The sequence below is a fragment of the Borostomias antarcticus genome (genome assembly GCF_949987555.1).
Source record: "Borostomias antarcticus genome assembly, chromosome: 22".
In the NCBI taxonomy this organism is placed as follows: domain Eukaryota; kingdom Metazoa; phylum Chordata; class Actinopteri; order Stomiiformes; family Stomiidae; genus Borostomias; species Borostomias antarcticus.
The window spans coordinates 8,150,040-8,166,081 of NC_140255.1; the positions used below are offsets into that span (position 1 = coordinate 8,150,040).

General features: G+C 47.0%; 1 protein-coding gene across 1 annotated transcript; it reads left to right on the forward strand.

The window, feature by feature from the left end:
• Positions 1 to 317: 317 nt before the first annotated feature.
• mss51 (MSS51 mitochondrial translational activator) lies at positions 318 to 15,974 on the forward strand (the record flags this gene model as incomplete). Its single annotated transcript, XM_084456022.1, has 6 exons — positions 318 to 475; positions 2,073 to 2,222; positions 8,751 to 8,875; positions 9,164 to 9,727; positions 12,823 to 12,916; positions 15,764 to 15,974. The coding sequence occupies 6 exons, from the start codon at positions 318 to 320 to the stop codon at positions 15,972 to 15,974; spliced, it is 1,302 nt and encodes a 433-aa protein (XP_084312148.1).
• Between the last annotated feature and the right edge of the window lie 68 nt (positions 15,975 to 16,042).

The following is a 16,042-nucleotide window of genomic DNA, read 5'->3' on the forward strand; positions in this document are numbered from 1 at the left end:
TATACAGTATTATAGATTTTGTTATGTTATATTATATATTTTATGTTATATTATAGATGTTATGTTATATTATAGATTTTGATATGTTATATTATAGATTTTGATATGTTATATTATAGATTGTGTTATGTTATATTATAGAGTTTATGTTATACAGTATTATAGATTTTGTTATGTTATATTATAGATTTTGTTATGTTATGTTATGTTATATATACAGCACATGTGGTTGGACAAAGCATTTCATAAATGACCATAAGTATCCCTCACTTTGTGTTGTTCCCCTGTCAGAACACAACGCAGCATCAACTTCCAAAATGGCTGGACAGATCCCGGAGCTCCCACAATCCTTTGCCCCGGGGACCGATGGCGTGTTCTCGGACCAGTTTGGGTTCTACTCTCTGGACACCCACGTCCCGGGTCTCTCCAGGGTCATCCTCAACAAACTCAACATGAAGGACTATGACGAGTACAGGTACATCAGTAATACCATATTTACACTATGCCTAATACATACAACAACAACAATAATAATAATTAATAATTAATAATTAATAATTAATAATTAATAATTAATAATTAATAATTAATAATTAATAATTATTAATAATAATAATAATAATATGATTAATCTCCAGATGCTCAAAGTGCTACATATTGGAACATCTGTGACCTGATACTGGTGGATGGTTAAACAAACTCCTGTTCAAAGTCAACTAAACCAACTTGTCCAACTCCAACCTGTTTTAGTCTTGTTCTATGTACTTACTCACCTCATCTTGTTCTATGTACTTACTCACCTCATCTTGTTCTATTTACACTTATGGTTAAAGAAGTGGTTCTACTGAGGGTCCATGGGTAAAGAAGTGTGTCTACTGAGGGTCCATGGTTAAAGAAGTGTGTCTACTGAGGGTCCATGGTTAAAGAAGTGGTTCTACTGACTGAGGGTCCATGGTTAAAGAAGTGGTTCTACTGAGGGTTCATGGGTAAAGAAGTGATTCTACTGATGGTCCATGGGTAAAGAAGAGGGTCTACTCTGTATACCTCTGTATACCCTCCACTACACCACTGGTGTTTGGTTACCATTTCATACCGGACATTATGGATGTATTGTGTATAGGCTTGTGTATATTCTTTAGTTCTTACATTTTTATTTGTGTTTTTATTAGGGCTGGGTTTAAAAAATCGTTTAATCGATTCTGTATCATTGATTCAGAATCGATTCATGAATCCCAAAATCGATCTTTTATTTAATGAATGAATGAATGAATACATGAAGGAATGAATAGTTCATTAATTCATGCAATGATTCATTCATTCATTCATTTTTGGAAATCAGTATCAATACCCAGCCCTAGTATTGAGGTGTTGCATAACTTGAAAAAAAATAAATAACATGTTTTAGTCACACAAACCGAATCGATATTGAATCGAATCGAATCGTGATAATCAATTCTGAACCTTGTGAATCGGAATCGAATCCATCCATCCATCTTCATCCGCTTATCCGGGGTCGGGTCGCGGAGGCAGCAGCTCCAGCAGGGGGCCCCAGACATCCCTTTCCCTAGCAGCATCAACCAGCTCTGCGTGGGGAATCTTTAGCCGCTCACAGGCCAGTGCGGAGATGTAGTCCCGCCACCTAGTCCTGGGTCTACCCTGCGGCCTCCTCCCAGCCGATTCGGAATCGAATCGATTCTTGAAATTCGACTCGATACCCAGCCCTAGTTTATATATATATATATGGATATATATCCATCTATCTTTCTCTCTCCTTCCTTCTCTCTCTCTCTCTCTCTCTCTATCTATCTCTCCCGCTATCTCTCTTTCTCCTTCCTTCTCTCTCTCCCTCTATCTATCTTTCTCTCTCTTTCCTTCTATCTCCCTCTATCTCTTTCTCTCTCCTTCCTTCTCTATCTCTCCCTCTCTCCTTCCTTCTCTCTCTTCCTCTATCTATCTTTCTGTCTTTCCTTCTCTCTCTCCCTCTATTTCTCTTTCTCTCTCCTTCCTTCTATCGCTCCCACTCCCTGTCTGTCTGTCTCTCTCTCTCTCTCTCTCTCTCTCTCTCTGACCAGGGCTGCGGTGGAGGGGAAGAACAAGGGGGTGTCTTTCCGGAACTACAAGGAGATGTTCCAGAAGATGGAGGAGACGTTCATGTTCTGTGCCGGTTGTAACAAGCTCCCGGACCACCTCTCCGAGGGACAGACCCTCAAACGCTGTGTCAAGTGAGCACCAATGCATTTCATTTCATGTCAATGAGCATTACATTGTACATGGTACCAGTATCTTGTACAAACTGTATGACAAATAAACATCCTTTGAGTCCTTCAGTATGGCTGATTCAAAGCTAATTTTTGGACACACTTTTTTTGAGTAGATGAAAAGAGTGTTAAGCATGTTGGACTACTGTACGCCACAGCATATTAAAGAAGCCGCTTGCTGCATCCAGACCGTGGTGATAGATGGCCTGTAGGTGCAGACAGACAGACAGGCGCAGGCTGGACCGTGGCCCAGGTCAAATACAGCCAGCTCTGGCTTTGGTAGAGCACCACATGCCCAACTCTAACCTGGAGTTGGGCGATTCTCTGAATTCGATGCACATTGGGTTGTCTGGGTTTGAAAAAAATACCACAAATAATTGTGTTTCTGAACATTGCATCTGATAAAGGACTATTTAAACCTCTGAGAAAATACTTTTCCCCACCTTAGGCATGAAATCCCAAACATTATTAGGCATTTCTTTGTCACCTAAGTTGTTTTAAATTCAACCCCGTAACGGACAACTTGATCCCTGTGTGAATATAATTCTAAAACATATTCAAACTAATTCTTGCAGAATATTGGTAATCATCTGTCCCTTGTTTAAAATGAAGTAGATTTTATTTTATTTTAAATATTAATAATATAATAATAATAATAATAATAATAATAATTACACAGTAGTTAAAAACACTTAATGTAAAGTGTTACCCAGTTCACATAAATCTCTCCAACTGAATTTACTTAAGAACTGTCCAACTTTCAACCACGTAACAATAATTCAACCCCGTAACAGTGTTTTTTGTTATGGTGTTGAATGTTACGGGGTTGAAGATTTTAGCTAAAAGTAGCCATAAGTCCATAATTAGCTAGGGTATGTTGCACCACTTGGCATTAGGAAATCATGAAATTAATATATTTTTCAACACTATTGTTTGTTTTTTCCTAAACAATAGTTAATTATCATTTATTTATGTAACAGTGTTGAAAGGTTGAGCTTGACGATGTCAATCTGGCAGTAAAAACAATGAAATATAGGTAAGAAAATATGCTAACACTTAACTCTCTTTACAGCATGACCTTGAAAAGACTTGAGTGATGTCACTTCCTGAATGCTGAGGATGTTGTACTGAACCATTATTTTTAAAAGGGGGGAAATTGGTATGCTGTTACGGGGTTGAACTAAACTGGGGGACATGATTATATAGTGCTATTTCATAAAGAGTTAATGTATTTTTTTCTGATTTCTTTTATTGTGGTTAAAGTAGACAGCCAAGTGATTATATTACCAGAAAAAACTTGGGTTTAATTGCAATTTTTATTTGTTTTATATTCAATGAAAAAGTAGCTTTGGTCAGTGGGGACATGCACATTTGGCTGTCATCTACTCCTAAGCAACCCATAAAAAAATTTGAAAACATATTTTATTTTTATTTTGTGTGTGTGTTATAATCTAAAGACACATGGATCTATCCATTTATTGCTTTAAAACGCATTTTATGGGTTACATTATTTTAAAACCTTTGAGGTAAACCTGCGGGACATAAAGTGCACCGACTTGATAATGCCATGTCAGCACCATCATATTCCTGGAGTTGATAATTAGCCTGGTATGACCATCCTGATCTAGCGAGCTCACTGCTTCGCTCCACAATATCGGTCTGGCCTTCGTCCCATAGAGAGCGATTATGTGGGAGGGGGTACTTGCCTTGACAGACAAACACCTTCAGCCAATCAGCATTCAGCAAACTTGCCAAATCCAGTCGGAAGAACGGCAAAAACGTCTTTTCCACCGAGAAACTCCGCTAGTGCATACTCTTGTTCTTGTTTAAGTGTTGTGATTAAGTCTATTTCTGCAATAACTGCACTTATAGCTGCGTTTATTCTTCTAACGTTAACGTTACCACTCGTTGCTTCGGGAGCCGCCATGTTTGTTTAGCGAGCGGCAGGGACACGAACCAATCAGGGGCTCTTTTCCAATGTGGGGCGGGACAGCAGTTAAAACGCAGTCCATGATTGGCCCGGTATGGTCTGGATTTTGGCATAATCCCACATAGCAAGCGGATGTGTAATGATTCTGGGCCATATATGGGCTGGAACTAAGCCACAAGGGCCAGATCTGGGGCCTCATTTATCAAAGAGCGTGTAAATTCTGGTGTAAAAGAGGGCGTACGACGAAAACGCGGAAAATGCACAATGTAGCGTACGACGAGAATATTTACACGCTTTTCGGATCTATCAAAAAGGTCGTATGCCCTTTTCTGCACGAGAAATCCAAGACAGGCGGAGAATAGAGCGTACGCGCACGCGCCCCGTGTTCCGCCCTCTCCACGCCCAAATCCAACCATATATGGTCAAAACTATGACAGCGTGTCGGGGATACCCCGGAAGGAACCGACATAATATAGCGTGGAGCATTAGGACAGACAAACGCGGAAAGAAGAGAAACCTTTCGGAGACGGAGGTGCATGTGCTTGTTGGTGAGGTCCACGCGAGGAAAGAAAATCATCTTCGGAAGGTAAGCTATTTGTACGAGCCTACATTTGTCTGATTGCTCCTAGTTTAGGTAGCCTACTGTATGTTCGTGCATCCTGTATGTGGCGTAGGCTACACGGACATGCTGTATTATGTGTGAGGAAAGCAAACATTCCACACATTCTGTGGTAGGCTATGATTGATTTAGGACCAAAAACAGGGAACGATAACACAGATGACAACTTCATAATGTTAGACCACATGAAACATTTTCCCCTCTGGGAAATGTAGACTCTCATCTAAATCACCCGGTAAATCACACTTAAGCATTTATTTGGCTGCCAACAGAAAAACATATCAATTGAATATGGCTACACAATGAAATGTTTAATGCATAATCAAGTTAACAGACAAACTCAAAGAAAATGACTGAAATTGTTTCTCCAGACTCTGACGTGGGGTGGGACTCAGAGGAGGGGGAGTCTGCAGTGGTCCTTGACCTGACGGTCGTGCCCCCGCCGGTTGCAGCCTCTACATCCAGCGCCACGACCTCCAGTGCCTCCACCTCCAGCGCACCGGCCTCCACCTCCAGTGCCATCTCCAGCGCCTCCGTCTCCGTCTCCACCGCCCACGCCTCCACCTCCGGCTGCCAGCGTCCCTGCCTCAAGGTTCCCTGAGGGCTGGGCTTCCTCTCAGACGCTGTGCTGGAGGCTCATGACCCTAGAGGCCCAGAGGGAAATGGCAGAAGGGATTGGGGCAGTTGTGGGGCAGTTGTGCAGCAGTTGGTGGAGGTCACCACACTACACCACCAGAGCCAACAGGACATCCTCACTGCACTTCATTCCCTCACACATGCTGTCACGGACCTCACACAGTCACTCACTACCACACTCACGGACCTCACACATTCACTCACAAACGCACTCACACACCTCACACAGTCACCCACCAACAGACAATTAAATGGTAGAAATGTGAACCTTACTTGTTTGTGTCTTCATAGCTGGCGCATGACCTCAGTGTGGGCCCTTTGGCCCCGCTGGTAAACCTCATGACGGGGAGGGGGCTGAGGGCTTGGGTCCTCATTTTGTGGTGGGGTCTTGACTGGTTCTCATTCTTATCAGCTTTGAATATACATCTTGGCAAACATAACAGAATGATGTACAAGGAGGGGACAGATACCTAGTGAAAGTACTATTGGTTGCTAGTAAAAAGACAATAATGAGGGCTTGGTATAAGGTGGAACCCCCAACCAAGGAGCAGTGGTGGGTGTTGTGGAGGAGATTTATGAGATTTATTTATGCATTGAGGATGCAGGAAGGAAGGTTTGAAGGGAGATGGGAAAAATGGATGGATTATAGAAGGAAGTGTGATGATACCACTAATATTACAATTGTCATATTTGAGTAAGAAAAAAAAGCTGCATGGATGGAAGTACCCATAAGCTGTTATTGTAAGTTTTTATGTTTTATTGTATTGTCGTTGTATGGATGGAAAATGCTAATAAAGATGAAAGTAAATAAGACAAAGAATATGTATCTTGGCTATGCATACACCAACAAGCCAGCCGTCACGCGCAGCGCCTGCCTCCAGTCTAGCCCCTACCCTGCTGTGCGCCAGGATGAATGAGTCATGCGTGGAGCCAGGCCACCGTGCCACTACACTTGTGATGAGCATGTCGGCGTCACATATGATTTGGGTATTTATAGTGTGCACATTTTTGCGATTCACATAGACGTATTCATTCAATGATGGTGCCCTTGTGTGGGTGCAGTCGCCATCGCCGTCACCTCTTTGGAGTTCTATCGAGTAGCGCCGGATTCATTTAGGCTCGCATTACGCACAGGAGGACTGTCATTTATATGCTTACCAAAGAGCAAACAGGTCCACATGATCACATATTAATGACAATCTAATTGGTCAATTATTGCCGTTTGATGGAGTGCCTGCATTAGGTGTGCGCATAGGTTAAGTTTGGGGAACAAATCCATATCGGACCATGAATGAGCCGGTTAGAGGACACGTCTAATCTTGCATTGCGATATATGTTAGTGCTGAATTGGGCTATTAGCCTACATGATTGTGCGTTCATGAACTGTCGCTCTTATTCTCTCCGTCAAACATAGTAATTCACCGACGCACCACCTGCGTCGCCAGTTCCCCCTGTGTTCAAGAAGGGCGTAGAACACCGTGTAAATCGGTACGCCAACTGGAGAGGTGTCCTACAAAAGCGCGGAGAAAGGCGACTAAATTTCCGCCCTTTCGGCTTGATAAATCGCAATGTGGGGGGGGCAAATGGCGTACGCCTGAACTCGCGAAAAAGACCGTGTAAAAGAAGGCGTACCTCAATGATAAATGAGGCCCCTGGCCTGTATATGGCCCAGATCCGCTTGCTATCTGGGATCGCTCTGGAGGAGGCGAAGGCCAGACCGTTCTGCGTTAGTGAAACAGAATGTGAGCTCGCGAGAACGGGATGGTCGTACCAGGCTAGTTGATAATGCCATGTCAGCACCATCATATTCCGGCGGAGGCATATTCAGAATGGAGGGATCTGATATATGTACACACACACACACTTGTCATGCAGGTTCTCTAGTATTGTTCTGTGGAGGGCTGTGGGAAGTTTGGTAGCATGTCTCTCGCTTGTTTTCCCATTTCACTGTAAATACACACATGCACACAACCCCCCCCCCCCCCCCCCCCCTCCCCAACCCACACACATACACCAGAGCAGCAGACAGAGCTGCTGACACTTGGCACCACTCGAATGTCAACCATTTAAGTGAAGAGGCGAGGCCTTTGGCATCTGAGAATTATCACCAGGACACCCTACTCCACGGCTCGTACCACATCCTTAATTGTCACTGCATAAAAGTGGGTTATATGAGCTCTCTAAAGGTTTCATTACTCCTGGGTAAAAAAAAATCATTACACTTTGCCTCACATCTTTCTCTGCTGTATGTATGGGTTTTTAAATGGCTTTAGAGATTTGATTCTCACACAGTCTTCCATATCATTACATCGAGGGAAGTACTTCACAGGGCTCTCTCTCTCCTCTGCCACTAGCTTGTTGTCTGATTTTGTCCAGTTCTGAGTCTTTGAGAGGGGTCCTACTAATCACCACAAAGAACCACAAAAGCACCACAAAGTACCCCAAAGGGTATACGTTGGTGCTCTTTGGGATATATTGGGGCACTTTGGGGTATTTTGTGGTACTTTGGGGTATTTTTTAGGGTACTTTGGGGTATTTCGGGGTATACTTTGGGGTACTTTGGGGTAGTTTGTGGTACTTTGTGGTTCTTTGTGGTACAGTACTTTGTGGAATCCCAGATATCACGGGGCACACCCCACTCATTCGTCCGTCCATCCAATCACCACAACCCCACATACTATAAACCCAGCCTACCGGAAAACACCACAACTGCTCGGCACCAGCACACACATACCAGCAGTTACGGACAACGCAAGCCAACTTTGTTGATATTATTCGTCAGACTTGACTCTGACTGGCGCCCTCGACTCAGTAGGCCGACCCGTTACATATGGTGATTAGTAGGACCCTTTGAGAGGTGCCTGGCGGACGAATCCCTGTATATCTGAACGGCCCCGAGGCTGAAGGTCAGGGCATTAGAGCCTCAGAGAGCGGAGCCAGGCCACTGCTCCATGATCTCACCACTTTAACAGGGCCATTGTAGTCAGACATATTCACTCATAAATTCCAGCCCAGTTTCTGGCTCTTAACACGGCTGTGTCTCACCAGCTGCTCTCTGAAACGGAATAGAAGTCTTTAATGTGTCGCGCATCGTCCATTCACAGTAGAGGTTAGATTTTGACAACTGCGTGACATGACTCCAGACTAATGCAATACTATTAATATACTGGCACAAACATGCCAGTCCCTAAAGAATCAACTTCCTTTGATGTCATACCGAACAAAGAATTCCTCCATGATTGTTCAACCTTGTCCTCCTTCTTTGACCTCTTTCCCTCTCCCTCTTGTCCCGGTCCCCCTCCCACAGGTGTCTGAATGTGTACTATTGCTCAAAGGAGTGCCAGAGGAAGGACTGGGCTCAGCATAAGAAAGTATGTAAGAAGTTGCGTCTGGTGGCTATCGACAGACTGGTGGAGTGGCTCATGTTTGCAGGTGAGAGATGTGCTGTGTTGAGACCTGACTCCTTTGATTATGTGAGAAAAGAAATGGTGATAATGCAGCTCTTGGTTCGTCGTAAAACATACCTGGAGCTGAGAGAAACAATAGTACTCACTGAAATACAATGTACAACGTTTGATAATCTTGAATTTTGCCTTTGCCATTAAAAACAACAAGACAGGAAATAAACTGAAGTCACTGATGTTTTCACTGAGGAGCCACTGTCATAACAGGCACCAAAAACTCAAAGTTCACTTCCTCTATCATCTCTCACCCTATCAGGAGATCTCCCGTTCCCCACAGAGAAGTGGTCCAAGCCAGCGTCTGAGGTAAACGGCTGGGACAGCTGGCTGGCCATGCAGGGGGACCTCACTCCCCGGCTGAACGCCGTTGTATCCTGCGGTAATATGGGAAACCTGTGGAAGAACACCAGCAGGCCTAGACCGGACGACGCAGACCTCAGAGAGTCTGTATGGAGAGTTGAGAGTGAGTTCCTGTCTCGAGTGCTAACTCTTGGCATGGCGATACAACGGTTTGGTCTAGACCCGTACTCCAAACCCCTCACCATCCACCTAGCTGGGGCTGCCCTCAGCGAAACCATGGGGGCCCGAGTGACGGACTACGACGAGCTGAACCGCATGTTCCCCGGGCACCAGGGTCTGGAGGTGGTGATGGTCGGGCCAGAGGTGGTGGACGGCCCCATCGTGAGGCCCCCTCTTAGGGCTTTCGGCCCCAGACAGAGGGTCTACATCAGCGCCTACAAGGGCCTCTACCACCAGTTCTGGGAGGATCTGGTGGAGAAAGAGGAGGCAGCCAAGCCTGACCTGGTGGTTGGATTTCACCCAGGTAAACAGATTATATACACAAGCAATTTTCATCATAGAATGTGTGTCTTAGCTCTTAAGAGGAAAGTTCCTGTAGCAAGTGTTTTGTTGGCACTAGCACAGATGCTGAGTTTCTTAGGCTGGGTCAAGCTGAAGTGGTCAGCTGCCTTGGAGAGTGAAAGGATTGCCTTCAGACAGAGCCAGGTTGCTGACCTCCCCTCTTCTTTTAAGGAGGGTGGGTTGTTTTAAGTGGGGAGGGGTATAACTCACCAGTTCGGGGAGCATTTTTGGGTGCCAGACATTTATTGAGCCCCTGGGTGATTCATGGCGACAGCTGCACCAAATCTGGCCGGCGGTTGGTGGACACAGCGCAGTCTCCACAGACTGCTCACTGTGAGGGGATGAGGAGAGTCTCAGGTTGCCCCTGGTTTCACTCTACCCCCCGCTCACAACCAGGCCAATGTTTCCCTTTAAAGGTCCCAATGCTCTATTTCATTAGTTGCGCCCGGACACTTTGCTTAGTGAGTAGAGATGCAGCGTTGGGCTGAGGCAGTCTTAAGGTGCCTGCAAAAGGCCCCAACCAACGGAAACAACTCCAAACACCCAACCTTCTAAAGTTGTCAGTTGTTGTTCGAATGTTGTAAGTTTAAAATTCCACAGAAAAATTCATCCAACTAACACCAACAGTCACCAACAAACATGGCACACCGATCCAACGTTGGTGTTGGTTGGCGTTGGTTAGGGCAGTGTGTAGACACAGTTAGAGAAGTCCATGAGCCCAGTCTCAGTGATTTTATCAGTGGCATCATTGAAGATCCCTTTTGCCTTCAGCTCACAACCAGTTTAATTCAATCTCTATTTATCACGAATCTTATTAAATGTAATCAGCGGACATGAAGGCCCTCGGCAGGGTGAGACAGATCCCTCCTCCAAACCCCTCCTCCCCTCAGCTGATCTGAAGTCAGTCCCTCTAACCTTCCAGGCCCCTCCTAGCCCAGCCTTAAACCCTGTCTCAGTTATCACCGCAGGGTCGCGAGGAGCTAAATATAAGTCATCTCATGTAAATCACATGAGTGCTTGGCCATATTTCATACTGTAAACATACTGCATTACGACTTCTATTAGAGCGATTGAGGAGGTAGGACAGATGAGGGGGCACGCCTTCAGTTACAGAGATTGGGGAGGGAACACGCGGGGGGTGGGGGGGGGGGACAAGGAAATACAGCAGGGGGGGGGCAGGGGGGATGGAGAGACAAGGACATACAGCAGAGCGTGATAAGATGCATTCTACTGAGGCGGTGTGACACTCTCCAAGTGTCTCCATTGTTAACAGGCCCCATAGACAAAACTGCAGACTGAAACAGAGAGCAGCGAGGTCTCAGGTGGCATATTTTTAGCACCATCGTAAAAAATTAAAAATGGCGGCCCCCGGCAGTTATTGCAGTCGTTAAGAGTCCCCATCGCCACACCCCCCCTGAGGGCCTAAACGCTTACTCGGTGTTAAACGTTTTACAGCACCTCTATTGGGATTGTTACCTTGGGGTGTGCATATCATAACATCCATTATTCACACACAGCTCCTCTTCCTTCTAAGGTTTGCGTTCTGTCGCCAGACACATGGGGGGGTTGAATATGACCCCCTCCTGGCGAGCCAACATTATCTTTAGATGGCAGATCGCACCACCTGTGATGTCCAGCTGTACACACACTCTCCACCCCAGCCTGGCTACAGTACACTCACACCCCTCCTCAGATAAGGTTCTGGATGTGTGACTGGGGGGGGGGGGGGGGGGGGGGGTAGAGTAGAGGCTAGCATTACATGAATACTAGCGTTGGCTCCCCAGGTCATTCCTCCATTAGCCTCCATTAGATTCTTTGAGAGTCTATGAGTTAGAAAACCTTTGGTGCGTGAAACACTGTTTGGATATCTGCCTCTGAGCAAAATGCTCTTCTATATATTACTAACTGTAGTCTTTTACTTGTGCCTCTATATCTTCATCTCTTCTGAGGCATAGTTTAGAGTAGTAATACTGGTTATAGATTCCTGTATACATTCAAGGCGTCCATCACTGGGTGCGTTAAGTAACTGAGCGGCTCAGCTTCGCTCAGAGCGTAGAACGCACTTAACGGGTTGCTCAGTTACGCTCAGAGCGCTACCATCAGTCTGAGCAAACACAAAAGAAGATGGATCCCAAAAGGATGCTCGTACACCTCTCCAGGGCTGATGGCACACTAAAGGCATCCGTTTTAGTGACCGAAGAGGAAATGATCGTTTGCCCGTTAACGTTATTTACAGCAAGCAACATCTCCTCCTCTTCCTCCTGGATATTATCCGCCCCTAGTACATTAATAAAATCATTTAGCCACTGCCTCCTCCACCAAAACATTGAATAACGCACCTACTACTGCTTTTTGCAGTAGCCATTTTCAGTGAATGTTTTTGGGTGCGTTAAGTAGCTGAGCGCTCAGTCAGCGATCAGTGATCAGAATTCACTTAACGGGTTGCTCAGTTACACTCTAACTGACACTGCACTACTGTCCCACCGTCGAGGCCAGGTCGAGCCACACGGACAAAACGATGTGATGAAACGTCCCAGCGGCCTCGGCACGCCTGACAGAGAGACGGGGGCAGCTGGGGACACGGGGACGAAGGATGAAGGGATGAGGACGGAGGGATGAAGGGATGACAGCAGCCAAAGCCTCCCCGGGACCCCCCCGGTCTCTGTCAGTCAATGTGAGAGACGGATGGGGGGGAGGGCAGTGTGATTGACAGAGAACAGGGGGATGGGGGGGGGCGGGGGCAGTGTGACTGACTGACAGAGCCTGAAGGTCCACTGAGAGGCCCAATTATTTAGGCCTAATCAAGGGCAGACTGATGAAGAGATGTGATGACGCTAGTTAATGTTGGGGGCTCTAACATTCCACAATGCACAGCCTGGCGGTGATCTCAATCTCTATTAGGCCTCCTCATCTTCATGTCCTGTCACTCAAGCGCTCCAGTTAACCATCTTCTATTTTTGGCCTTCACAGTATTAAGATCTTAGTGTTGAGATGTTGTGAACTCTAGAGTCACCTAGAGTTCCGGCGTTGTGTCTGTCGGTGCGTTTGCGTTCCCAGGGTTCCACGCGTCCCAGGGCCTGGGGGAGGGCTGGCTGCCCACGCTGCTGCTGCTAAGAGACTACCGCATCCCCTCGCTCTTCACCGTGTTCAAGTAAGGCCTCGCTGTCCAGTAATACATACTTCACTTGCCTGTCCTCGTCTCCACACCTCCCTCCCCTTCCTCTGTGTGCCCTGCGTGTCCCACACCTCCCTCCCCTTCCTCTGTGTGCCCTGCGTGTCCCACACCTCCCTCCTCTTCCTCTGTGTGCCCTGCGTGTCCCACACCTCCCTCCTCTTCCTCTGTGTGCCCTGCGTGTCCCACACCTCCCTCCCCTTCCTCTGTGTGCCCTGCGTGTCCCACACCTCCCTCCCCTTCCTCTGTGTGCCCTGCGTGTCCCACACCTCCCTCCTCTTCCTCTGTGTGCCCTGCGTGTCCCACACCTCCCTCCTCTTCCTCTGTGTGCCCTGCGTGTCCCATACCTCCCTCCTCTTCCTCTGTGTGCCCTGCGTGTCCCACACCTCCCTCCCCTTCCTCTGTGTGCCCTGCGTGTCCCACACCTCCCTCCTCTTCCTCTGTGTGCCCTGCGTGTCCCACACCTCCCTCCTCTTCCTCTGTGTGCCCTGCGTGTCCCACACCTCCCTCCTCTTCCTCTGTGTGCCCTGCGTGTCCCACACCTCCCTCCTCTTCCTCTGTGTGCCCTGCGTGTCCCACACCTCTCTCCCCTTCCTCTGTGTGCCCTGCGTGTCCCACACCTCCCTCCCCTTCCTCTGTGTGCCCTGCGTGTCCCATACCTCCCTCCTCTTCCTCTGTGTGCCCTGCGTGTCCCACACCTCCCTACCCTTCCTCTGTGTGCCCTGCGTGTCCCACACCTCCCTCCTCTTCCTCTGTGTGCCCTGCGTGTCCCACACCTCCCTCCCCTTCCTCTGTGTGCCCTGCGTGTCCCACACCTCCCTCCTCTTCCTCTGTGTGCCCTGCGTGTCCCACACCTCCCTCCTCTTCCTCTGTGTGCCCTGCGTGTCCCACACCTCCCTCCTCTTCCTCTGTGTGCCCTGCGTATCCCACGCACTCATATGCTATGCGCCTGGGTCCCACTCACCACACATTACATGACATTACAGTCATTTAGCTGACGCTTTTATCCAAAATGGCTTAGTACACAATGATTGCATTTAACGTAGGAAAAGCCAATGCACTACTACTTGCCAGAAGTGCATCTCCTTTCTAAAACACGTGTTACTTGACTAAGAGCATGATCTAGTGCCGAAGACAAAGTACAAGATTAGCAAACTAAAAAACCTAACAGCTTGTAATTGTATATTGTCTATAGTGCCTGCCTGGGTGGGAGGCATGCTATCCGGGGCACTGTTCAGCCTCAACACTCGCCAGCTGGCTGGAACTCGGTTTGAAGTCGGATTATAACCACATGGTTGACATGTAAGAGGAAAAAGCTTTAAAAAGTGAGTTAACCGTTTCAGACTGCAACATGCAGAAACCGCCAAGCCCCTTGTAAAACTGAACGAGCGTAACTAGGAGATCTCTGAGGTCCCGGCAGTGTGGCCCATCACCTGTAGAGGGCGCCCTCTCCCAGCAGCCATTCCTCTCAAGCTCTCACAATGAGTCGTCATCAGCCTGCACTCCCCCAAAAGCATGTTAATACGCCCACCATACAGACACAATTTACCACAACTTCCCCAACAAGCCAGTTGGTAACACTTTACAATAAGGTACATTAATAAGCATTAGTTAATGCATTATTAAGCATTAAGTAACAGTTAACTAATGTCTCTATTAACCATTTACTAATGTTATTTATGTTAACTAAGGTTAACTCACCTAACCCTAACCTTAACTAAGGTATTAATTAACATTAGTAACCTAACCTAACCCTAAATAAGCATTAGTTAACAGTTAACTAATGTTTTTTGCGACCCTTATTGTAAAGTGTGACCAGACAGTCAGTCAGCCAGTCAGTCAGTCAGTCAGTCAGTCAGTCAGTCAGTCAGTCAGTCAGTCAGTCAGTCAGCAAGTCAGTACCTCATTTAGCCAGCCAGTCAGTCAGTCAGTCAGTCAGTCAGTCAGCAAGTCAGTCAGCAAGTCAGTCAGTCAGCCAGCCAGCCAGTCAGTCAGTCAGTCAGTCAGTCAGTCAGTCAGTCAGTCAGTCAGTCAGTCAGTACCTCATTTAGTCAGTCAGTCAGTCAGTCAGTCAGTCAGTCAGTCAGTACCTCATTTAGTCAGTCAGTCAGTCAGTCAGTCAGTCAGTCAGTACCTCATTCAGTCACTCCAGACATTTGTGTTTATAGTGCTGGGCCCGCTGTTACAGTATGGTCCAGCCAAAAAGCTTACAACCGGAATCCTTATTTCTGTGCAGTTTGCACTACAGTAGTGACAATACGGGAACCGATAATTAGAGGCGACAAATGTCAAAAATATAGTGGTGGTGGATTATCAGCAGAATCACCTGCTAATGACGTCCACATGTTTCAACTCCCTTCCACTGCTTTGTGGACACAAAGAGGTGATACATGATTGGTGGGGGACATTTACTGTGCTTACAGATGGAGACGGTCACAAAATATACTCTGTTGAATGGCATAAAGCGCACTAAAGACTGAAAAGAAATGGTACTCAGTGCCTCCTTGCTTGACACTCAGCATCAAGGGTTGGATTGGGGGTCAGTCCCTGCGAGATACTAGCGTCATGTCCAGGGAGGAGGGTCACACTAAGGAGTCAGGAGATGGGCTCCTGCCCTATGGACCACTAGGCCCCAGAACCATTGGTTCTCAAGGCTACTTGCATAAAGAGCACTAGGCCTCATGCTAAAACAGATCTGTTTGTTTATATTCATCTGTGTGCTTACAGTGTGTGTGTGTGCGTGTGTGCGTGTGCGTGTGCGTGTGTGTGTGCGTGTGTGTGTGTGTGTGTGTGTGCTTGTGTGTGCGTGCGTGCTTATGTCTACAGTGAGATGGAGATGAGCAGCTCGTTAGAGATCCTGTTGGAGCTGGAGATGCACATCAAGGCCAGCGGACCCAACCCCTTCACGTCACTGAAGCCAGAGCAGGTCCAGGCGTGTCCCAACCAGCCGCCAGCCTACTGTAACTCACACTACCTCTGTTTCCAGGGCCTGCTGGAGCGAGAGGAGTTTGAGGAGGGGAGGGTGGAGGAGAACTAGAACAGATACAGACACAGTTAAAGGAATATTAAAGCCTGAAACGCCCATTGGGCTTGCAACATTCCCAT